Here is a 25,543-nt window from a genome sequence, read left to right as displayed (position 1 = left end):
GGAATGTCCGACACGCTTCAAAGTAGCTCATGCCGATTTTTGAGCATTGAACTTCCTGTACTATTTTTTAACCATGCGGTTTGACCTGTATGTGGCGCATTTTTCCATACAGAAAAAACATGCGTCTGCTTGCCGGGTTTGGGGTGCCATAACCAAGGAATGCTATTGCAAGTGCAACACATGTCTATCAAACACGCAATTTTGCTCGCATTTAACAAAATGTTCAGGTGTCAACGGGGACTAACCCCGCCCACGGCTTCCCTTCTCTCCTCCCACTTTCAGAGGGGGCATGCCAAAAAACCATGCCCACTATATGGGTTGGTCCTGCCCAAACACTGCCTCTAAAATGAGTGGGGACCACCCATCACTTTATGGGGTGGTCCCACGCAGACACGACCTCCAAATATATTCGGACTGTCTACTCACAGTCTCAATCCTGGCAATTAATGCCTTTTTGATTAACAGAGCATGTGCAGAAACTAACATAAAAGGTTGATACTGTGATCCCGGGACATGGCCCTGGACACATCATCTTTAGGACAAGGTGCGGGACCATAGCTCCCAACTGTCCCTGATTTCGAGGGACTGTCCCTGATTTGGTACAATGTCCCTCTTTCTCCTCATTTGTCCCTCAGTTTGGTCTGATCTATATATTGTATATAAAATGCACTATTTATCTTTCAAAAAGTGTTTCCCAGAGCTAAACCTTTCATCCAATTTCTAAATTGCTGCATTTGTAAATACCAAAAGCCAATATAAAGGAATAGTAGTGGTAAAAAGCACTTGTGGGTTTAATCCAATCATTTTTTTTTTTTTACACAATTCTCCTTTAAGGTGGACATGGCAGGGGGTGTGTCCTATGCCTACATACTTTTGCTAATAGGTGTCCCTCATTCCCATTTCGGAAAGTTAGGAGGTAAGCGGGACTGTCCCTGCAAAATCCAGGACAGGGGGCCAAGCTGGGGGACTGTCCCTGTAAACCCAGGATAGAGGGCCAAGGTGTGGGACTGTCTCTGCAAATCCAGGATAGAGGGCCAAGGTGTGGGACTGTCTCTGCAAATCCAGGATAGAGGGCCAAGGTGTGGGACTGTCCCTGCAAACCCAGGACAGAGGGCCAATGTGTGGGACTGTCCCTGCAAACCCAGGACAGAGGGCCAAGATGCGGGACTGTCCCTGCAAACCCAGGACAGAGGGCCAAGATGCGGGACTGTCCCTGCAAACCCAGGACAGAGGGCCAAGATGCGGGACTGTCCCTGCAAACCCAGGACAGAGGGCCAAGATGCGGGACTGTCCCTGCAAACCCAGGACAGAGGGCCAAGATGCGGGACTGTCCCTGCAAACCCAGGACAGAGGGCCAAGATGCGGGACTGTCCCTGCAAACCCAGGACAGAGGGCCAAGATGCGGGACTGTCCCTGCAAACCCAGGACAGAGGGCCAAGATGCGGGACTGTCCCTGCAAACCCAGGACAGAGGGCCAAGATGCGGGACTGTCCCTGCAAACCCAGGGCAGAGGGCCAAGGTGCAGGACTGTCCCTGCAAACCCAGGATAGAGGGCCAAAGTGAGGGCCAAGGTGTGGGACTGTCCCTGCAAACCCGGGATAGATTGCCAAGGTATGGGACTGTCCCTGCAAATGCGGGACAGAGGATCAAGATGCGGGACTGTCCCTGCAAACCCAGGACAGAGGGCCAAGGTGTGGGACTGCCCCTGCAAACCCAGGATAGAGGGCCAAAGTGAGGGCCAAGGTGTGGGACTGTCCCTGTAAACCCGGGATAGATTGCCAAGGTATGGGACTGTCCCTGCAAATGCGGGACAGAGGATCAAGATGTGGGACTGTCCCTGCAAATGCGGGTCAAAGGGCCAAGATGGGGGACTGTTCCTGCAAATACGGGACAGAGAACCAAGATGGGGGACTGTCCCTGCGAATGCAGGACAGAGGGCCAAGATGCGGGACTGTCCCTGCAAATCCGGGACAGCTGGCATGTATAGTGCAGACAGGAAGTGGCAGCATAAGATCAGCAGCATTGCATCAGAGCAGGGGGCAAAATAAATGTCAGTTAGGGGTTGCACCTACTTTAAAATTGACTGAAAGCAGCAATTGGTTAGATTGTAACATTTGGGCAATAGAAGCGCTTTCATGGAGAACAATGAAAGATTAGCGCACCCAATCACAGACTGCCAGGAATGGATACAATGTTACTCCTCCTCGTGGGAAACACTTGGCTACCATGGAAGGGTTGCCCCTCTTGTCTATGATCTGGGGAGCGATTGCTCATTTCTCATCATTCTCTCGGTGTGTGTAGCGCAGAATATACATTGGCGCGGCGCTGCCACTGAGCGGCAGCGGGGGAAATTTATGAGTCACACTGAGATTTTATATCACATCTGCTCCATTAAACGTATCGCCGCGCCTGTTTCGCTCTCCCTCGCCGTGCAGCAAAAGTTGATAAATCTTCCTCATATATTGCCCAGCGCGGCGGAAGATCTTTGCATCCAGCAACAGGCCTTTACCCCAGCATCGCCTGATGGTTACAAGTACCGCGCTCCCTATCATTGGGCGAATCAGACCCGTGGGCATCCCCTCGCCATCACAGAACGCGCCCCCCACCGCGCTGCCACTGACGCGCCGTATAGAGTCAATTTCCAGATGGCACAAACACGGTGAAATATTAATGCGATGAAAAGCCGCATGGATATGTAAATGGCGGCAGGCGGGCAGATTAATCCCTCACCTCTCGGTGGCGTTTTTTTTTTTTTTTTTTCACTTCTCGCACAAATCAAGGACTGCTCTGCTATGCGGAGTTACCAGGCAACTGTCATTCAGATCCCCGTCCCAAAACACGGGCAGAGAACGATGTCATTTCAAATGGAAAAACAGGTCTCCTGCCAGGACAAGAAGGTTCGGCTGATCCCGCGGGCCGACCTACACGGGCAAACTTTAATTTCGCGCACCGCGACGGTTTAACTCCTTGTGAGCTCATTGGCAGCACAATGCCATCAATAGGTGATCTGCAGCTTTCATTAAAACAATCCCTGGTGATCCTGCCACAATGGCCCTTGTTCAGGCACTTCCTGTTTTTAGAGTGACAACGCTTTGTCCCCCTCTTCCTACTGAATGATCCGCTGTTGTCACCATCCGGGAGCCCCCATCCTGAGAAATAGCATTCAGGTATCGGTAGAATGCATACATACCAACATTATGGACCCGAACCCTGTGATATGACCCCACCCACCTGTCTAGACCCCGCCTCTAAATAATCAGGGACTGCCCACCAAACCCAATTGACGTGTAGACAACAGGCAGAGAACATGCACTTGCAGCCTGCCTTTTTGAGTTACTGAGCATGTGCAGCAACACACATAAGGTTGATGCTAGGATCCCAGGACACAGAATAAGCACGAAACAGAAGGCCAAGAGGCAGGACTGTCCCTGCAAATCCGGGACAGCTGACATGTACAGTGCATGTAGACAGGAAGTGGCTGCAGGAGATTAGCAGCATTGCATCAGAGCAATTAAAAGGCCATGATGCTGGGATCCCAGGACATGGCACCAGGACACAGCATCAGCAGTACAGGGGACCAAGAGGTGGGGCCGCCCCTGCAAATCCGGGACAGTTGCTTGGTGCATGTAGCGAGGAAGTGGTTGCAGGAGACTAGAAGCATTAGATTAGAGAACAGAGCAATTAAAATGTCATGATGCTGGGATCCCAGCACACAGCCGAGGACACAACATCAGCAGGACTGAGAACCAAGATGTGGGACTATCCCTGAAAATCCGGGACAGTTGGCACAAATAGAGAACGTACACAGGAAAGGACTTCAGGAGATTCGCAGCATTTCATCAGAGCACGGAGAAAATTAAGCGATTGTAAAGTCTCGTTTTTTTCCCTATAAAAAAAACAAACAAACATGTCATACTTACCTGCTCTGTTGCAGTGGATTTACACAGAGCAGCCCGGATCCTCCTCTTCTCAGGTCCCTCTTCTGTGCTCCTGGGCTCTCCCTCCTGATCAGTGCCCCCAAAGCAAGCAGCTTGCTATGGGGGCCCCCGAGCCGAGTCCCATTCAGACACGGAGCCCCGACCCGGCGCCCTCTCTTCCCTGATTGGCTAGCTGACTTTGACAGCAGCGGGAGCTAAGGGCGCCGCTGCTGTGTCTCAGCCAATCAGTAGGGAGAATCTGGAAAGGCTGAGACACTCGTGGACATCACTGAACAGGGAGGGACCTCAGGTGGGTGTTAGGGGGGACAGATGGGGGCTGCAGCACACAGAAGGCTTTTTATCCTAATGCATAGAATGCACCTCCTGCCTTTACAACTCCTATAAAATGTCATGATGCTGGGAGCCCAGGACACAGTATCAGCAAGACAGAGGACAAAGATGCAGGACTATCCCTGCAAATCCGGGACAGTTAACATGTGTAGTACATGTGGACAAGAAATAGCTACAGAAGATTAGCAGCATTACATCAGAGAGCAAAGCAATTGAAATTTCATGATGCTTGGATCCCAGGACACAGCATCAGCAGGACAGAGGACCAAGATGCGGGACTGTCCTTGCAAATCCGGGACAGTTAGCATGTATAGTATATGTGGACAGGAAATAGCTGCAGAAGGTTAGCAGCATTACATCAGAGAGCAAAGCAATTATAATCTCACGATGCTTGGATCCCAGGACCAAGATGCGGGACTGTCCCTGCAAATCCGGGACAGTTAGCATGTGTAGTACATGTGGACAAGAAATAGCTGCAGAAGATTAGCAGCATTACATCATAGAATAAAGCAATTATAATCTCACGATGCTTGGATCCCAGGACACAGGACCAAGATGCGGGACTGTCCCTGCAAATGCGGGACTGTCCCTGAAAATCCAGGACAGTTAGCATATGTAGTACATGTGTACAAAAAATAGCTGCAGAAGATTAGCAGCATTACATCATAGAACAAAGCAATTAAAATCTCAGGATGTTTGGATCTCAGGACACAGCATCAGCAGGACAGAAGACCAAGATGCGGGACTGTCCCTGCAAATCCAGGACAGTTAGCATGTATAGAATATGTGGACAGGAAATAAGTGCAGAAGATTAGCAGCATCACATCAGAGAGCAAAGCAATTATAATCTCACAATGCTTGGATCCCAGGACACAGCATCAGCAGGACAGAGGACCAAGATGCGGAACTGTCCCTGCAAATCCGGGACAGTTGCCATGTTTGGTGCACATAGCATCAGAGAACAGAGCAAACAAAACATCACTCAGTAAGGGGATTTCATCTGCTAAAAATGATCAGCCCACTGAATCACAGACTGCCAGGAATGGACACAATGTTTCCCCTCCTCATAGAAAAGTCTTGGCTTCAATGCTTATATACAATGGAAGGGTCGCCCTCTTGTCTACAATCTGGGGAACGATCGTTCGTCACCCGCGGCGTGCGTAGGGCAAGTTCTACATTGGTGCAGCGTTACTACTGAGCGGCAACCCGGAATTTATGAGTCATGTTGAGATTTTTTTATCACATCTGGTCCATTAAAATGAATGAACTGCTCCTATTTCGCTCGTTCTCGGTGCGCAGCGAGCCACAGAAATGCCGTGCAAGCCACAGCCGGAGCGCAAGTAGGCGTGAAATGGCTGCAAATAGACTGCATGAGATCAGCAGCACAAGGTGAATACGCGCATAGAGCAAACTAAAATTAGCACTCCATCAATAGAGAAGCCCTCAGCAGAAACCCAACTGCAATGATTGTGTGGTCTTTATACTGACACCAGGAAGGGTATGCTGGGCTTTGTAGTCCATAAGCAGTTTTAAAGGCACTGAAAGTCTACAAGCCAGCTTATTGAACAGGTGTCAGCTCTGCGGACGAGAGATCTATACACAATCCTATTCTGCTGGCGACAGGTTGACGGTGCAGCGGGGAAATCGCCATCCTGCCCAATTCCGTTTCAATCATACAGTTCTCGGCGGGGTCCCAGAGGGAAACAATGCGCACGTACGCCCGCCCAACGCCACCAATCACGCAGCAGCCATTTAACACCCGGCGTTTGTTAGAGAGGCTTATTTTTACACCGGCCCCACGCTGCGTCTTTATTCCGTCAGCCTCGGATTGGCATTTTCCAGGTTGAGTAGAAAACAATTATCAGCGGGAAAAAATAATATGCGCAAAGGAGCGATGGAAAGAAAAATAAGTACGTGTGGGAGCGGCGAGATGTTAAAATGTAGAATAGAAACTGACATCCGAAGGTTAAAAAAAAAATATATATATATTTATTGAAGATTTCGAACACGAAACTCCCGGGAGCGCCATTCATCTTCCTCTCACCGGCCGGGCGGATACCCGGGGCGTCGAAAAGACGAGGAGTGAAATATCACATCTGAGCAAAAAAAAGTAATTAAAAATGCCAGTGTGTCCGCGGCTGATAACTGGAGGAGAGGTTTAAGATCCGTACAACCGGCACAGCCCCGAGCGGGAACATAAAACGGAACGAAAGACGAGGATGGCGGCCGCAACGTGGCTGAGATGTAGCGGCAGGGAGGGGGCAGGAGGGGAATTTACTAAAGGCAAATGGGCCGCTCACTTGGATAGGGAACTTTCCTTTAGCTTAATGAATGAGGTGAAGCTCTGCCGACTTCCATCAGCCAACCATGTGCAAGAAAACAAAAAGTGTTTTTTTTTTTTTCCTTAGACGCAATTGGGTCTTTGTAAAGCGAAATTTCACCTCATTCACTATGCTAAGGGAAAATTCCCCTGCAAAGTCCACATCCTTATTGTCTTCAGTAAATCAAACCCATCACATCAAAGTGAGAACAAAAACCTCCATATACTCCGATAGTTGCTTTGAGGAGACTGGAAGAGGCCCATGGAGCAGGCCACTGGAGGAGACTGGAAGAGGCCCATGGAGCAGGCCACTGGAGGAGACTGGAAGAGGCCCATGGAGCAGGCCACTGGAGGAGACTGGAAGAGGCCCATGGAGCAGGCCACTGGAGGAGACTGGAAGAGGCCCATGGAGCAGGCCACTGGAGGAGACTGGAAGAGGCCCATGGAGCAGGCCACTGGAGGAGACTGGAAGAGGCCCATGGAGCAGGCCACTGGAGGAGACTGGAAGAGGCCCATGGAGCAGGCCACTGGAGGAGACTGGAAGAGGCCCATGGAGCAGGCCACTGGAGGAGACTGGAAGAGGCCCATGGAGCAGGCCACGAGAGGAGACTGGAAGAGGCCCATGGAGCAGGCCATTGGAGGAGACTGGAAGAGGCCCATGGAGCAGGCCATTGGAGGAGACTGGAAGAGGCCCATGGAGGAGGCCCATGGAGCAGGCCATTGGAGGAGGCCCATGGAGCAGGCCATTGGAGGAGGCCCATGGAGCAGGCCATTGGAGGAGGCCCATGGAGCAGGCCATTGGAGGAGGCCCATGGAGCAGGCCATTGGAGGAGGCCCATGGAGCAGGCCATTGGAGGAGGCCCATGGAGCAGGCCATTGGAGGAGGCCCATGGAGCAGGCCATTGGAGGAGGCCCATGGAGCAGGCCATTGGAGGAGGCCCATGGAGCAGGCCATTGGAGGAGGCCCATGGAGCAGGCCATTGGAGGAGGCCCATGGAGCAGGCCATTGGAGGAGGCCCATGGAGCAGGCCCGTGGAGGAGGCCCCGTGGAGGAGGCCCCGTGGAGGAGGCCCCGTGGAGGAGGCCCATGGACAGGCTATTGGAGAAGACTGGAGGAGGCCCATGGAGCAGGCCCGTGGAGCAGGCCATTGGAGGAGGCTGGAGGAGTCACATGGAGCAAGTCATTGGAGAGGGCTGAGGGAGGCAGCTGGAGGAGGCCATTGGAGGTGGCTGCACTTCTTTAACCTCCACAAAGAACAATGATTTCTTATTGACATAATTCCCCTCAATCCATCGTATGCTGCCAATGACCATCCAAACGCAAATAACGCATCGAAAGATCATTTGCTTTTTGCATAATAATTTGTAAATTTTGAGTCCCCGCAGATCCCCACCCCACCACCAGTTATTCTGTGAATCTTCACGGTGAGAGTCCCATTGCGGCAAATAATTAAAATGTTGCATTAGTAAAGAATTAGAGACGAGGGGCAAAGTGTACGGCGGCCATCGCTATATGAGCTCCACCACACACAACAATGAATATTCATCACACAAATCAACTGAAGAGCCAAAAATATATTCGAAAAAAAAAACGGGAATTATTAAGTCGAGTGGCTGAAATCATTAACCTTTCCGATCGGGCGCTGTGCTTATTTCCATAACACAAGGAAACTGCCAGCCGCAGAATACGATTTCCTGGGAGGAAAATGAGATAAAAATCCGAGGACGGCGAAGGATGGGAGTCATTATACCGGCCGGCAGGATTTGCAGCATTGCTGTAAACAGAGACGGAACTACATACACATTCATTTCCCCAATCCAAGAGGAGGAATGTTCTCTGTACAGCACTGCGGTATATGTCAGAGCTATATAAATGTATAATAATAATAGTGTGTGACTGTGGGGGAGGGGACATTAGAGTGTAAGCTCCTCTGTACAGAGACTGATGTGACTGTGGGGGAGGGGACATTAGAGTGTAAGCTCCTCTGTATAGAGACTGATGTGACTGTGGGGGGAGGGGACATTAGAGTGTAAGCTCCTCTGTACAGAGACTGATGTGACTGTGGGGGAGGGGACATTCGAGTGTAAGCTCCTCTGTACAGAGACTGATGTGACTGTGGGGGGAGGGGACATTAGAGTGTAAGCTCCTCTGTATAGAGACTGATGTGACTGTGGGGGAGGGGACATTAGAGTGTAAGCTCCTCTGGTGCAGAGACTGATGTGACTGGCTCAGTGTTCTATGTACAGCACTGCGTTATATGTCAGAGATATATAAATGTATAATAATAATAATAGTGTGTGACTGTGGGGGAGGGGACATTAGAGTGTAAGCTCCTCTGGTACAGAGACTGATGTGACTGTGGGGGGGAGGGGACATTAGAGTGTAAGCTCCTCTGGTACAGAGACTGATGTGACTGTGGGGGGAGGGGACATTAGAGTGTAAGCTCCTCTGTACAGAGACTGATGTGACTGTGGGGGAGGGGACATTAGAGTGTAAGCTCCTCTGGTACAGAGACTGATGTGACTGTGGGGGGGAGGGGACATTAGAGTGTAAGCTCCTCTGTACAGAGACTGATGTGACTGTGGGGGAGGGGACATTAGAGTGTAAGCTCCTCTGGTACAGAGACTGATGTGACTGTGGGGGGAGGGGACATTAGAGTGTAAGCTCCTCTGGTACAGAGACTGATGTGACTGTGGGGGGAGGGGACATTAGAGTGTAAGCTCCTCTGGTACAGAGACTGATGTGACTGTGGGGGGAGGGGACATTAGAGTGTAAGCTCCTCTGGTACAGAGACTGTACAGCACTGAGGTATATGTCAGAGCTATATAAATGTATAGTAATGGTGTGTGAGAACTGCATTACATAAGAGCGCAGAGTCTTCTGGCATCTCTATTTCCCTCCGGGGTGTGATGAGAGCGCGGTGATCTCGGCGGCGCGGTGGGGGGACGCCATGCTGCACAGAGTGCAATTAAACACAAGTTTCGGAGAGAAGTCATTAATTAATGACACTTGTGTCAGACGATTAGAGCTTGACGCCGCACTCAGAATCAGATTTTATTAGATGGAGCAGCTGGTTTATGTAATCCGTTGTATATCTCATGGTGGGGGGGGGGTGTACACAATAATTGGGGGTCTGTGATACTTAAAGCACAACTCCAGCCACACTGTCCATGGAACAGATGAATCTCACACTTGTATTACCGAAGAGGGGGGGCAGCACTGACTAAAGCAATGATGGCGAACCTTGGCACCCCAGATGTTTTAGAACTACATTTCCCATGATGCTCAACTACACTGCAGAGCGCATGAGCATCATGGGAAAAGTAGTTCCAAAACATCTGGGGTGCCAAGGTTCGCCATCACTGGACTAAAGCTTGCAGACCCCGTGTCACTGCCCCGCCTCCTTTCTGGACAACTAATATTACATTAGTAACACCCACATGTAGCTCTGATCTTCCTGTAAGCCAATCTAAATCCCTCCCCATCTTCATACAGTGGCCACACCCCCCTGCAAGCCCGATTTCGGTATTAACCTAATCCACAAATTGTCCCAGGAAAATCTCATCACTGTGCAAGAAACCTGTTCAAGGCTTCACCTATATCTAGAACAGCGGTCTCTAAACTGTGGTCCTTTACCTGCTTTTATCTGGCCCTTGGGGCACTATTCCTCCCGCTGACACCAATGATGGGGCACTATTCCTCCCGCTGACCCCAATGATGGGGCACTATTCCTCCCGCTGACCCCAATGATGGGGCACTATTCCTCCCACTGACCCCAATGATGGGACACCCTTCCTCCCGCTGACCCCAATGATGGGACACCCTTCCTCCCGCTGACCCCAATGATGGGACACCCTTCCTCCCGCTGACCCCAATGATGGGACACCCTTCCTCCCGCTGACCCCAATGATGGGACACCCTTCCTCCCGCTGACCCCAATGATGGGACACCCTTCCTCCCGCTGACCCCAATGATGGGACACCCTTCCTCCCACTGACCCCAATGATGGGGCACTATTCCTCCCACTGACCCCAATGATGGGGCACTATTCCTCCCACTGACCCCAAATGATGGGACACTATTCCTCCCACTGACCCCAATGATGGGGCACTATGCCTCCCACTGATACCAATGATGGGGCACTATGCCTCCCACTGATACCAATGATGGGGCACTATGCCTCCCACTTTTTTCTCCACTGACGTCTGGAACTTTTCTACTTCCAAAGGCCACAGTACGCCCCCCTAAATTCTGAAGCACAGTAAACTGTTTAGAAAGTTTAGGGACCCCTAGTCTACAAGGTCACTGTGGGCAGCTCCTCCTAGATCTAGACCATCTCTGTGGGCGGCTCCTCCTAGATCCAGACCATCTCTGTGGGCGGCTCCTCCTAGATCTAGACCATCTCTGTGGGCGACTCCTCCTAGATCTAGACCATCTCTGTGGGCGGCTCCTCCTAGATCTAGACCATCTCTGTGGGCGGCTCCTCCTAGATCTAGACCATCACTGTGGGCAGCTCCTCCTAGATCTAGACCATCACTGTGGGCGGTCCTCCTAGATCTAGACCATCACTGTGGGCGGCTCCTCCTAGATCTAGACCATCTCTGTGGGCGGCTCCTCCTAGATCTAGACCATCTCTGTGGGCGGCTCCTCCTAGATCTAGACCAGTAATGGCAAACCTTGGCACCCCAGATGTTTTGAAACTACTATGAATGAGCAACATGGGAAATGTAGTTCCAAAACATCTGGGATGCCAAGGTTCGCCATCACTGATCTAGACCATCACTGTGGGCGGCTCCTCTTAGATCTAGACCATCACTGTGGGTGGCTCCAGCTATATCTAGACCATCACTGTGGGTGGCTCCAGGTATATCTAGACCATCACTGTGGGCGGCTCCACCTATATCTAGACCATCACTGTGGGCGGCTCCACCTATATCTAGACCATCACTGTGGGCGGCTCCACCTAGATCTAGACCATCACTGTGGGCGGCTCCACCTAGATCTAGACCATCACTGTGGGCGGCTCCACCTAGATCTAGACCATCACTGTGGGCGGCTCCACCTAGATCTAGACCATCACTGTGGGCGGCTCCACCTAGATCTAGACCATCACTGTGGGCGGCTCCACCTAGATCTAGACCATCACTGTGGGCGGCTCCTCCTAGATCTAGACCATCACTGTGGGCGGCTCCTCCTAGATCTAGACCATCACTGTGGGCGGCTCCTCCTAGATCTCTAGACCATCACTGTGGGCGGCTCCACCTAGATCTCTAGACCATCACTGTGGGTGGCTCCTCCTAGATCTAGACCATCACTGTGGGTGGCTCCTCCTAGATCTAGACCATCACTGTGGGCGGCTCCTCCTAGATCTAGACCATCACTGTGGGCGGCTCCTCCTAGATCTCTAGACCATCACTGTGGGTGGCTCCCCCTATATCTAGACCATCACTGTGGGCGGCTCCCCCTATATCTAGACCATCACTGTGGGCGGCTCCCCCTATATCTAGACCATCACTGTGGGCGGCTCCCCCTATATCTAGTTATCAGTGTGGCGCAGCGTCCTCAGCAGAAGATGAGGCCCCCCCCCAGATGAAACCCAACAACACGGTTAAAATAGTAAAAATCTGATCATCCTGGGCCTGGCTGTATTTCAGGTTCGCCGTCCCTTTAACGCGAAGGGCGGGAAGGTCGCGACGCGGACAGAGGAGAAAGTGAATTGGCCTCATTGACGGCCTCGGGACACAATGGACGGGGCCGGCCTCTTCCTGGACTCCTTCCCAGGAGACCTTCCTTCCCAGACCAGGGCCGCAACATGGCGGGGGAGGGGACGCCCTGTGCAGAGCTCACTGCTGGATACGGGCTTGAAGTATATAGTAATACTCCGTGTTACTTCCATGGATGTCGAGTAATGTGTCAACGCCCCGTCCCCCCCTTCCAGGTATTCATTACCTCTTATAGAGATCAAAGGACCCCCCCCCCCCCCCCCCGACAATACCTTAATCTGCTTTCCTCTCCAGAAGGGTGGCGCCATCTTTGTTCAGGCATCATCCAGGGTCTCTTTACTTCCTGGACTGAGATGCCAGCTCAAAGATGACACGATCATAAATGTCTGACACAGATCAGCCCCTGCTGCAGTCCCTCACCTTGTGACCTTCTACAACGTTACAATGTACAGTCTGATCACTGGGGGGAGGGGAGACTGAGGAAATAACTCCTCCTCCTTCTACAAAGTTACAATGTACAGTCTGATCACTGGGGGAGGGGAGACCGAGGAAATGCTTCCTCCTCCTTCTACAAAGTTACAATGTACAGTCTGATCACTGGAGGAGGGGAGACTGAGGAAATGCTCCCTCCCGCCTGCAGCAGACTGATGACATTATCTCAGCCTAAACAAAGTACTCCCCCAATGCACCACGCTGGAAGGATGTGAATGATCCCCTCAATGAAAAATAAAATAATTTCAATATGTTGGCATTACAGAGACAATAATTCCCTCCCCGCGGGAAGACAAACACGTCCTTGCCAGCCGCACAATGGCGGCGCGCTCCGTTTTCAATTTGGGGATTAAGACGGGCTTCCCGGGGCACAAAATGGCGCAGACGCGCGACAATAATCCGCCTGGGCGCGGTAATATTCCATAAGCCTTTTCTCCTGGGATGAGGATGGATTCACCCCGAGGGATGGGGGGGGGGGGTCTCCTGTTGCCCCCGGCGTCATCACAATTCAGCATGTAAAGCGGACGCCCGGCGACTCGAGAACAGAGGGACGCCCGCCCACGCAAATCCTCATCAGCATTCTCCGCACAAAAGAATTAGAAAATCTTAATGCATCTTAATGTGCGAGTGCGGCGCGCCGCGTGGAGGCTTTGCATTCATTGCGTGAGATTAAGGCTGACAGATGGAGGGGCGCGCGGGGACGCGCTCGCTGCGGACGGAGAGAACAATCCGGAAGGCGCAGGAAATGTGCTGTGTAGGGGTGATGTATCATTTCCTTTACAGTCAGATCTCATCGGAAGGATCCCGCTCACGCCTCGGCGCTTTGAGATTTTCGTGCGCAAAATTGCGACGTGTTCATGGGCTGCGCTGATGACGCAACCTATTTGTTCTAACGAGCCGCCCCGCGTGCGACAAAGTAGCTCGTGTAGCCTTTTGAGCGTCGTACATTTTTTTGATCGCACATTTCGACGCATTGGTTGCGTGTTGTCATGCAGAAAACATTTATCTGCTTGTCGCATTCGGGGGACCCAATTATTGAAACTGCAAGCGCAACGCGCGCTTTTCACGTGTTTCCTGAACACTCGCAAAAATGTGAAACGGTCAGTTGTGAATGGAGCTTAAAGGAATCTCCCATCTCTCCGAGCCTATCAGCTCCTGAGTTCCCAGCTCCGCCCACCACCTATATTGATCTGAGGAGAACTCACATTGCAACAGTAGAAGTGAGACTTCTTGGGTGGATTGCCCACCCCCTCTGACAATAGCTGCTTCCGAGTTCCCAGCTCCGCCCACCTGCCACCTGCCCCCGCCTAGACATGAGGGGCCCAGACACTTCAACAATAGAAGTGAGACTCATTGGGCAGATCTCCCACCCCCTCTCTGGAACTACCTGCTTCAGAGCTCCCGGCTCCACCCATCTACCATAAAGGACCTGGGGTGTCGCCACCCTCCAACAGCAGAAGTGAGACTCCTTATGTGGATCCCCCCCTGATACGAGCTGCTCCTGAGTCCCCGGCTCCGCCCACCCACCATATGGATATGAGCGGTCCCCACACTTCAACAGTAAAAGCGAGACTCCTTAAAAAAGGATGCCCACTCATCTGGCACCAGCTGCTATTGCATTCCCAGCTCCGCCCACATCGATCTCAGTGAGGGGTTCCCACACTCCAACAGAAGAAGTGAGTCTCTCTGAGCAGATTTCCCACCATTCTTGGACTACCTGCTCCTGAGTTCCCAGCTCCGCCCCCAACCTCTATATTCAGGGCTGTCATAATATCATCATGGGCCCCTGGGCAAAGTAATGCCCTGGGGGCCCCTACCAGCCTGCCCCAATTTACACACCTACTCTCAAGAATTAAAGTATAAATAGCTGATAAAATTAAACATATATTATTATTAGTACTTTCAATAAAAGGGGGGGGGGAGGGGAGGGCACAATACTGGGATCAAGACAGCACAGTACAGGTTCCGGGATGCTGCTTGGGTCATTCTGGGATCGTGACTGTCCCGGCAAATCCGGGACAGTTGGCAAATCTGGTGTAAGGCAATTATCATTGGGCCCCCATAAACTTGGGGCCCCCTGGGCAGTGCCGGGGGGTGCCCATGCATTAAGATGGCCTTGCCTCTATTGCTGTTCTGGTGACAGCCCAAAATTTGGGATTTATTTTTTTACCTTCAATAATAATGATAGTGAACAGGGGAAACAGAAAGGGCAAATCTCCCTGACTGAGACACAGACAGCAATAAAACCTGACAGGGGGTCTAATCCCACCCCCTCCAGAACTAGAAGCACAGCCGTGTCCAGCAACCAATAGGAGGTCATTAGGGGTGGAGTGCCCTCTTGCACACGGCTCGGGTACCGACGTCCTCGTTTCTCAGAACAGATCCCCTCTATGTGAAGCGACAGGCGAAAGAGGAATTCTGTCCATCCAGCCCTTTCAGTTACACAGCCCTGCCAGACAGTGGAGCCAGGTTGGTGACCTGACTTTCCTCTGCTGCAGTTACTCAACACAGCCTGGTCACCTCTTCAACCGCAACCTGTAACTGGACGGTGAATGGAGCAGCGGAAGACTGAAGAGCCCATTTCTCTGCTCTCTCCTCCTATCAGTGTGTTCCTTGTTGGAACATGAGCACTGTAGCACAAATGATTGGCTCCTTGTGCTGCTTCTCCCTCCCGCAGTCTGAGCTCTGCTGGACAGGGACTACAAGATGGTGATAGCAGATCACTTTCCAATACTTACAATAGTTCTGTATAAAAAAAAAAAAAAAAAAAAAAAAAAAAAAAAATTTATAATGAAGAAATACCATAATTTATATATTAGAGGAGTTCAGCTTTTCCCAAAAACATCAGAAATATGGGGAGCTCACGGATTGGTCGAGCAGGCTGAACCATTGAAGCAGCTACTTGAGCTCTCAGAGCACCATCAACCACTACAAACCTGCCTTTAGAGCTCCGCCCACTATAAACCTGCCTGAAGAGCTCCGCCCACTATAAACCTGGAGGAAGAGCTCCGCCCACCACCAAGCTGGAGGAAGAGCTCCGCCCACCACCAAGCTGGAGGAAGACTGGAGAAAGAGCTCCCCCCACCACCAAGCTGGAGAAAGAGCTCCGCCCACCACCAAGCTGGAGGAAGAGCTCCGCCCACCACCAAGCTGGAGGAAGAGCTCCGCCCACCACCAAGCTGGAGGAAGAGCTCCACCCACCACAAAGCTGGAGGAAGAGCTCCACCCACCACAAAGCTGGATGGAGTCAGAGCTCCACCTACTATTATTATACAGGATTATATTATATTATAGTGCCAACAGCTTGTGTGGCTTTTTACGAAATGAGGGAAAACAGTCCAGTTACAATACAATACAATACAGGAGGAATCAGGAGGGCCCTGACAAGCAACAAGCTCCACCCACCACAATGGTGGATGGTGTCAGAAGCTCCGCCCACCACAAAGTTGAAGAGCTCCGCCCACCACAAAGCTGGATGGGGTCAGAGCTCCGCCCACCACAAAGCTGGATGGGGTCAGAGCTCCGCCCACCTCCCTATGCACATTCTCTGCAGATGGTACATTGTTCCATAGAACGTTCACTATATATGTGAGTGGATGGATCGTGTGGATACTTTGGGGATGTAGAAGTGATACATTATTTCTATACAGAAATCATTAACAGATACTTTGTCTATTTTCATGTAGCGGATTCCCCAGTTTTCATTTGCTTTCTTTTTTTTATTATTATTATTATTATTATTATTATAATAGTTTTTTTCAAAAAGTGCAGAATACATTTTTTCTTAACGTGCATTTCTCGTTCTGCACTGGAGCTGTCATGTGACCCCATGGTGACATTTTTGGGGCAGAGTGCCTGGTAGCCAGGCAATGGCAGTGCCAGCACAGGATTGGAGCCTCCGATTGGGCAGGTGCAGTATCTAGAAAAAGTATTCACACCCCTTGAAATTCCCCACATTTTGTCACGTTATAACTAAAACATAAATGTATTTTATTGGGATTTTATGTGATGGACCAACACAAAGTGTCACATAATTGTGAAGTGGAAGGATAATGATAAATGATACAAATAAATATGTGAAAAGTGTGGGGGGGGGTCATTTGTATGGCGCCCCCGGAGTTAATACTTTGTAGAACCCCCTTTCTCTACAAGTCTTTTTGGGGATGTCTCTACCAGCTTTGCACATCTAGAGAGGGACATTTCTGCCCATTCTTCTTTGTAAAATATCTCAAGCTCTGTCAGATTGGATGGAGAGCGTCTGTGATCAGCAATTTTCAAGTCTTGTCACAGATTCTCAATGTGATTTAGGTCTGGACTGTGACTGGGTCATTCTAACACATGAATATGCTTTGATCTAAACCATTCCATTGTAGCTCTGGCTGGATGTTTCGGGTCGTTGTCCTGCTGGAAGGTGAACCTCCGCCCCGGTCTCAAGTCTTTTGCAGACTCTAACAGGTTTTCTTCTAAGATTTTCCTGTATTTGTCTCCATCCATCTTCCCATCAACTCTGACCAGCTTCCCTGTCCCTGCTGAAGAAAACCATCCCCACCACATGATGCTGCCACCACCATGTTTCACGGTGGGGATGGTGTGTTCAGGGTGATGTGCAGTGTTAGTTTTCCCCACACATAGTGTTTTGTTTTTAGGCCACAAATTTCAATTTTGGTCTCATCTGACCAGATCACCTTCTTCCACATGTTTGCTGTGTCCTCCACATGGCTTCTCACAAACTACAAACAGGACTTCTTATGACTTTCTTTCACCAATGTCTTTCTTCTTGTCACTCTTCCATAAAGGGCAGATTTGTGGAGAACACGACTAATAGTTGTCCTGTGGACAGATTCTCCCACCTGAGCTGTGGATCTCTGCAGCTCCTCCAGAGTTACCATGGACCTCTTGGCTCTTCTCTGATGAATGCTCTCCTTGCCCGGCCGGTCAGTTTAGGTGGACGGCCATGTCTTGGTAGGTTTGCAGTTGTGCCATACTCTTTCCATTTTCCGATGATGGATTGAACAGAGCTCCGTGAGATGTTCAAAGCTTGGGAGATTTTTTTTTTATAACCTAACCCTGCTTTATACTTCTTCACAGCTTTATCCCTGACCTGTCTGGTGTGTTCCTTGGCCTTCATGATGCTGTTTGTTCACTAAGGTTCTCTAACAAAGCTCTGAGGGCTTCACAGAACAGCTATATTTATACTGAGATTAAATGACACACAGGTGGACTCTATTTACTAATTAGGTGACTTCTGAAGGCAATTGGTTCCACTAGATTTTATTAAGCGGTATCAGAGTAAAGGGGGCTGAATACAAATGCCCCCCAAACTTTTCACATATTTATTTGTATCATTTATCATTTTCCTTCCACTTCACAATTATGTGACACTTTGTGTTGGTCTATCACATAAAATCCCAATAAAATACATTTATGTTTTTGGTTGTAACATGACAGAACGTGGAAAGTTTTGAGGGGTATGAATACTTTTTCAAGGCCCAGTATGTGACCTTGATCGCCGGACGCGGTCGGATCCTCGGACTCAACAGAAAAACGCTGAATTATCCGAGCGGCGAAGGTCAGCCGAGGGCTCCTTTAAGCACAAGGCTGACCGGATCCAGTCGGTATCCATGGCGCAGTGACCACATCGCTTATCTGGCGCTCAATGTCACGGAGCGTCGCCCTCGCCGCCGCGGCTCCCCTCACAGTGTTTCCTTTCAATTGGTGTTTTGTTCAATCTTTGTCATTTTCACATTTCTGCTGCGTTTCCAAGGCAACCGCTTTCAGCTTCCACGCACATGAAAAGCTCAGCAAATGGAGGTTGTTTTTCATGCGCTGGCAGCACGCTCTCCGGAATAATTCCCTTAAAGGGGCTGCGCGCCGGCGCTCTTCGGATAACCTTGGGAAGCACGCAGGGCGCCCGCGGCGAGATTGACGTAGATGAAAGGGTCGGCTATAATCCTACCGAGGAAAACAATGGCTGCACGCCGGAAAAAGTGCCATCATCTGGGCATCCGCCTCCAAAGAATGGAGGCGGGCGCGTTGTATGACCGCAAACTGCGCTAAAGAAGAACTCTGGCCTCCCCTTCAGCCTTCCACAGGTGTACCGGCTCCTCTCCTGGACTTCCTCTGATTTCACTGCACACTGTGAGCTTCACATAATGTGCATTAGAAGCTGCCACAGGTCAGATAGAGCCCCGCCTCCTTTCCTGGCTGGAGGACGTCCAGCATTATCTAGTTCTTTACTCCCCAGGCCCCGCCCCTTTCATTTAATGCTTTCAATCATGGAGGCTCGGCTTTAGATGTGGGCGTTACCTATGCAAATACAGCCTGACTAGGCACACCCCTTCCTCCAGAATGACACCCATCCATCAAGGTATTTTAATATTTGTATAACTCCTCCCAAGAGCCCGCCCACTACTTGCATCAGGACTGAGGGCTCTTAGGATGATGGGATGTTTTCAGGAAGCTATGTACAGCCCCTCCCACCATCCATGATCTGCCTGCATTGCAAAGAGAAGAACAGAGACCCAGTCCATCCAAAAGCATCTGGAGTGAATGAGCCCCTAATTAATTTTCGAAGTTTGGGCACAGCGGATGTACAAACCTGAGAACTCAGCACAGGGATGGTGGGAACCCCTCATAATGGGCACAGCGGGTGTACAGACCCGGGAACTCAGCACAGGGATGGTGGGAACCCCTCATAATGGGCACAGCAGGTGTACAGACCCGGGAGCTCAGCACAGGGATGGTGAGAACCCCTCATAATGGGCACAGCGGGTGTACAGATCCGGGAACTCAGCACAGGGATGTTGGGAACCCCTCATAATGGGCACAGCGGGTGTACAGACCCGGGAACTCAGCACAGGGATGGTGGGAACCCCTCATAATGGGCACAGCGGGTGTACAGACCCGGGAGCTCAGCACAGGGATGGTGGGAACCCCTCATAATGGGCACAGCGGGTGTACAGACCCGGGAACTCAGCACAGGGATGGTGAGAACCCCTCATAATGGGCACAGCGGGTGTACAGATCCGGGAACTCAGCACAGAGATGGTGGGAACCCCTCATAATGGGCACAGCAGGTGTACAGACCCGGGAGCTCAGCACAGGGATGGTGAGAACCCCTCATAATGGGCACAGCGGGTGTACAGATCCGGGAACTCAGCACAGGGATGGTGGGAACCCCTCATAATGGGCACAGCGGGTGTACAGACCCGGGAACTCAGCACAGGGATGGTGGGAACCCCTCATAATGGGCACAGCGGGTGTACAGACCCGGGAACTCAGCACAGGGATGGTGGGAGCTCCTCATAATGGGCACAGCGGGTGTACAGACCCGGGAACTCAACACAGGGATGGTGGGAACCCCTCATAATGGGCACAGCGGGTGTACAGACCCGGGAACTCAGCACAGGGATGGTGGGAACCCCTCATAATGGGCACAGCGGGTGTACAGACTAGCAGATTGAAGAAACGATTAATTTGTGAAACTGTCCATCAAACACTGAACTGTTGTGAGTGGAGTTCCCCTTTAGATTATCAGCAGCCAATGACATGCAGGGTGATGCTGGGAGAAGGCTGAGGCCCTACAGAGGTCAGGGATTTATAATCCGCAGAGGCTGGGACCCTGTAGTTTGGGGGGACCCTGTAGTTTAGGGGGGGACCTGTAGTTTGGGGGGGGGGCTGTAGTTTGGGGGGGACCCTGTAGTTTGGGGGGACCCTGAAGTTTAGGGGGGTCCTGTAGATTGGGGGGCCCCTAGGAGCCTGGCCCCATCATGTGCCAGTGCCAGTGCCCCAGGGATGGAAAGGGTTAATGGTCGGGCACATCGCACCGTTTGCCCCCCCCCCCCTCCCCGGCACTAACCTTGTGTATAGCTCCGGATCCCCATCATCTCCAGCGGTACACTGGTTCGGTTCTCCCCGAAGAGCTCGGCTCACAGATGTTCTCACTCCGGAAGGGGCTGAATGTGATGGAGAAGAGGAAAGGCGGACGATTCTACCCCCGGCCCCCCCCACCCCCCTCCCTCGGGACTCCCCGGAGCCGACAATACAGACCTGTGTGCGGGAGAGAGAACGGCTCTCCGCGGGGCCAATCCGCAATCCGGGTTATTTATATCACAATACAAACGCTCCATAGGGGAGACTCTGCAAATCGGGTCACAGGACTCTCCTACAATGGAGGAGGGGAAATAAGAACGAACGTTCAGCAGAAACAGAAATCATACCGGATTCCCCCCGAGCACCGACCTGGTATAAGAACTGGAGAATTGTCCCCCAGATCCCCAGAATGTGGAGGGGGGGTAACAGTCCCAAAGTGCGGGGGGGGGGGGGGGGGGGGGGGGGAGTCCCAATTGGGGGGGGGGGTTGTGGAGTCCCAATGTGGGGGGGGTTGAGAGTCCCAATGTAACATATACAAACATTCAGATTTCTTCTTCTGTGAATTACAAATATTTGTTGAGGGATTTCCTAAAATGTAAATCCAAAAGTCCCGAAACATCTGAGGGTCACACTTTTTTTTCCTGGAATATTTGAAAAATATAATCTGTTTTATAAATGAATTAATAATTTAACTGAAATAACATCAGAAACCCTCCATTATATCAGAGCCCCCCCCCCCTCCCTCACTTCAGACTCTCTCCTTACATAATGGATTCTACGAGTTCCTTCTTAAATCAAAGTCTGTGTCACGTGTCCCCTTTACATGAGAGTTCCCATCAGAGTCCCCTTTACATCAAAGTCCTCCCTACAATAGTCTTCCTTTACATCAGTGTCCCTCCTTACATCAAGAGCCCCATCATAGTCCCCCCTAATTTCAGGATCCCCATCAGAGTTCCCCCTTACAACAAGGACCCTACCAGAGTTCCCTATTACATTAGAGTGCCCATCACAGTTCCCCCTTACATCAGAAACCCCATCCGAGTCCACACTTCCATGAGGGTCTCCCAACAGAGTCCCTTCTAATTTCAGGGTCCCCACTTACATCATGGTTCCCCCATTACATCAGGGACACAATCATTGGTGTCAGTGGGAGGAATAGTGTCCCATCATTGGTGTCAGTGGGAGGAATAGTGCCCCATCATTGGTGTCAGTGGAAGGAATAGTGCTCCATCATTGGTGTCAGTGGAAGGAATAGTGCCCCATCATTGGTGTCAGTGGAAGGAATAGTGCTCCATCATTGGTGTCAGTGGAAGGAATAGTGCCCCATCATTGGTGTCAGTGGAAGGAATAGTGCCCCATCATTGGTGTCAGTGGAAGGAATAGTGCCCCATCATTGGTATCAGTGGAAGGAATAGTGCCCCATCATTGGTATCAGTGGAAGGAATAGTGTCCCATCATTGGTATCAGTGGGAGGAATAGTGTCCCATCATTGGTATCAGTGGGAGGAATAGTGTCCCATCATTGGTACAAGTGGGAGGAATAGTGTCCCATCATTGGTGTCAGTGGGAGGAATAGTACCCCATCATTGGTGTCAGTGGGAGGAATAGTGTCCCATCATTGGTGTCAGTGGGAGGAATAGTGTCCCATCATTGGTGTCAGTGGGAGGAATAGTGTCCCATCATTGGGAGGAATAGTGCCCCATCACTGATGTCACTGGAAGGAATAGTGCCCCATCATTGGTATCAGTGGGAGGAATAGTGCCCCATCATTGGTGTCAGTGGGAGGAATAGTGTCCCATCATTGGGAGGAATAGTGTCCCATCATTGGGAGGAATAGTGTCCCATCATTGGGAGGAATAGTGTCCCATCATTGGGAGGAATAGTGTCCCATCATTGGTATCAGTGGTAGGAATAGTGCCCCATCATTGGTATCAGTGGTAGGAATAGTGCCCCATCATTGGTATCAGTGGAAGGAATAGTGCCCCATCATTGGTGTCATTGGGAGGAATAGTGTCCCATCATTGGTGTCAGTGGGAGGAATAGTGTCCCATCATTGGTGTCAGTGGGAGGAATAGTGTCCCATCATTGGTGTCGGTGGGAGGAATAGTGCCCCATCATTGGTGTCAGTGGGAGGAATAGTGCCCCATCATTGGTGTCAGTGGGAGGAATAGTGTCCCATCATTGGTGTCAGTGGGAGGAATAGTGTCCCATCATTGGTGTCAGTGGGAGGAATAGTGCCCCATCATTGGTGTCAGTGGGAGGAATAGTGCCCCATCATTGGTGTCAGTGGGAGGAATAGTGTCCCATCATTGGTGTCAGTGGGAGGAATAGTGTCCCATCATTGGTGTCAGTGGGAGGAATAGTGTCCCATCATTGGTGTCAGTGGGAGGAATAGTGCCCCATCATTGGTGTCAGTGGGAGGAATAGTGCCCCATCATAGTGGGAGGAATAGTGCCCCATCATTGGTGTCAGTGGGAGGAATAGTGCCCCATCATTGGTGTCAGTGGGAGGAATAGTGCCCCATCATTGGTGTCAGTGGGAGGAATAGTGCCCCATCATTGGTATCAGTGGAAAGAATCGTGCCCCATCATTAGTGTCAGTGGGAGGAATAGTGCCCCATCATTAGTGTCAGTGGGAGGAATAGTGCCCCAAGGGCCAGATAAAGGCAAGCGAAGGGCCACATCCGGCCCCACAGGCCACAGTTTGGAGACCACGGATTTAAAACATTGGAAAAAAACTTCTGAAATAATTTGCACATGGTAAATAGTATATGAGATTTTATTGATCGGGAATCACACCGGAGCTTTTGCTCGCATTAACAAAATGTGTGAAAAACGTGCGTCACGCTTGCAATGTCATTCATTGTTAATGGCACTTCAGGCTTGGAATGCAGACGCACATTTTTATTCCACGTCAAAACACAAAGTTATAAAAACGCACAAAGCTCAACGCCCAAAAACCTCCATGAGTTACTTTGGCACATTTGAAGCCCTACATGTGTACTGCAAAAAAAACGCACGTTCATAAAGCACTGGGAGAGAACGCAGCCTTAAACTCCGGGGGAGGGGGTCATTTCCTACGAGTTTCGACATTTCCTAATTTTTCGGAGGGATGGTGGATGTTCCATCGTTACTTTTGTACCTTTGTTAGTTAACAGCAGCGCATTTCTGCAACGCGCCCAACCGCATGTTTTCAATTAATAAAAAACATTTTTAAATAAAAAGCATTGCTTTTTTGTGGCGACAATTTGATTTCCTGCGCAGTCCTGTGAAATGTTTGGTGACAGAACGGCGAATTTGCGGCGTTTACCTTCACATACGAAGATTCCTGAATTGGAATTTTTGCGTTCGTACAATTCAGCGATCGTGCGGCCTCCTTGCATCGCCGGCTTCTCCTCCGAAAAGGAAATAATCTGGAACGGTAAACGCGGATGGATGAGAAGTTCAAATAAGAAAAAAAAAAAAATGACAAAAAGGTTTTCCGCACACGTACCAATTTGCAGGATGATTTCATTTCAACCATTTCTGCGAGAGCGTCAGCGATTCATTGTGAGCGCTAATGAGAGGAATACGCCAAATTAATTCCTCGCTCTTCTCCGGTAATGAGGTTAATTAAAGGGGCCGGGTGTGCCGATCAAACAGAAAATCCTCCAATCACTCAGGAACAAATAAAGAATCGTTCAGGAAAGTGAGCGCAATGGGGGAGGGGGGCGAGATATTCTGGGGGAACCAGAAGTCTCAGCGTGACCCCCACAGCTCTGTCCAGTATATGGATGAGGATACGGGGTCACCAGCTGCAAACAGAACACCCCCAACCAGGAAAACATCCACATAAAAGGCTTCTGTGTTTAGTACAGATCTATTGTATCTACTGTACAGATCTATTGTGTGATCAACAAATAGAGATCAACGTCTAACCAATCTCCAAGTGTTTAGACTTTTATAGCTGGAATAATAATTATAGTTATCAGATATTTATTCCTGTCTGTGATAGTGACCCCCCTTTCCTCACTTCCGGCTCTGGTGCCCTCCATGTCCCCATTTCCTGTGCAAGTAACCCCCATTTCCTCACCTCCTGTGCTGATGACCCCCATTTCCTCACTTCCTGTGCTGATGACCCCCATTTCCTCACTTTCTATGCTAGTGACCCTACATTTCTTCACTTCCTGTGCTGGTAACCCCCATTTCCTCACTTCCTGTGCCGATGACCCCTGTTTCCTCACTGCCTGTTCTGGTAATCCCCATTTCCTCACTTCCTGTGCTGGTGACCCCCATTTCCTCACTTCCTGGGATGGTGACCCCAACCTCCTGTGCTGATGACCCCCGCTTCCTCACTTCCTGGGATGGTGACCCCCCATTTCCCTACGTACAGTGCTGGTGACCCCCCCTTTTCTCACTTCCTGTGCTATTGACCCCTACTCCCTCACTACCTGTTCTGGTGATCACCTCTTTCCTCCCTTCCTATGCTGATGACCCCGGTTTCCTCACTTCCTGTTCTGGTAATCCCCATTTCCTCACTTCCTGTGTTGGTGACCCCCTATTTCCTGTGCCAATTACCCCTGTTTCCTCACTCCCTGTGCTGATGACCCCCTTTCCTCACTTCTTGCTATGGTGCCCTCCATTTCCCCATTTCCTGTGCAAGTAACCCCCATTTCCTCACTTCCTGTGATGATGACCCCCATTTCCTCCCTTCCTACGCTGATGACCCCCATTTCCTCACTTTCTATGCTAGTGACCCTACATTTCTTCACTACCTGTGCTGGTAACCCCCATTTCCACACTTCCTGTGCTGATGACCTGTTTCCTCACTTCCTGTGCCGATGACCCCCGTTTCCTCACTTCCGGTTCTGGTAATCCCCATTTCCTCAC

At 50.6% G+C, this 25,543-nt stretch overlaps 1 protein-coding gene across 1 annotated transcript in view; it reads right to left on the bottom strand.

Moving 5' to 3' along the window:
• LOC141147283 (kalirin-like) overlaps positions 1-20,799 on the bottom strand; it is a gene marked incomplete in the record, with an annotated part of 76,859 nt that extends 56,060 nt beyond the window's left edge. The window contains 1 exon segment of the mRNA XM_073634492.1: positions 20,663-20,799. Coding sequence (XP_073490593.1) covers positions 20,663-20,690 — 28 coding nt within the window.
• Positions 20,800-25,543: the final 4,744 nt, after the last annotated feature.

The sequence above is a fragment of the Aquarana catesbeiana genome, linkage group LG06, assembly GCF_042186555.1.
Source record: "Aquarana catesbeiana isolate 2022-GZ linkage group LG06, ASM4218655v1, whole genome shotgun sequence".
In the NCBI taxonomy this organism is placed as follows: Eukaryota; Metazoa; Chordata; class Amphibia; order Anura; family Ranidae; genus Aquarana; species Aquarana catesbeiana.
Note: the sequence above shows the minus strand (reverse complement) of the source record. Positions and strands in the feature narration are given on the sequence as shown.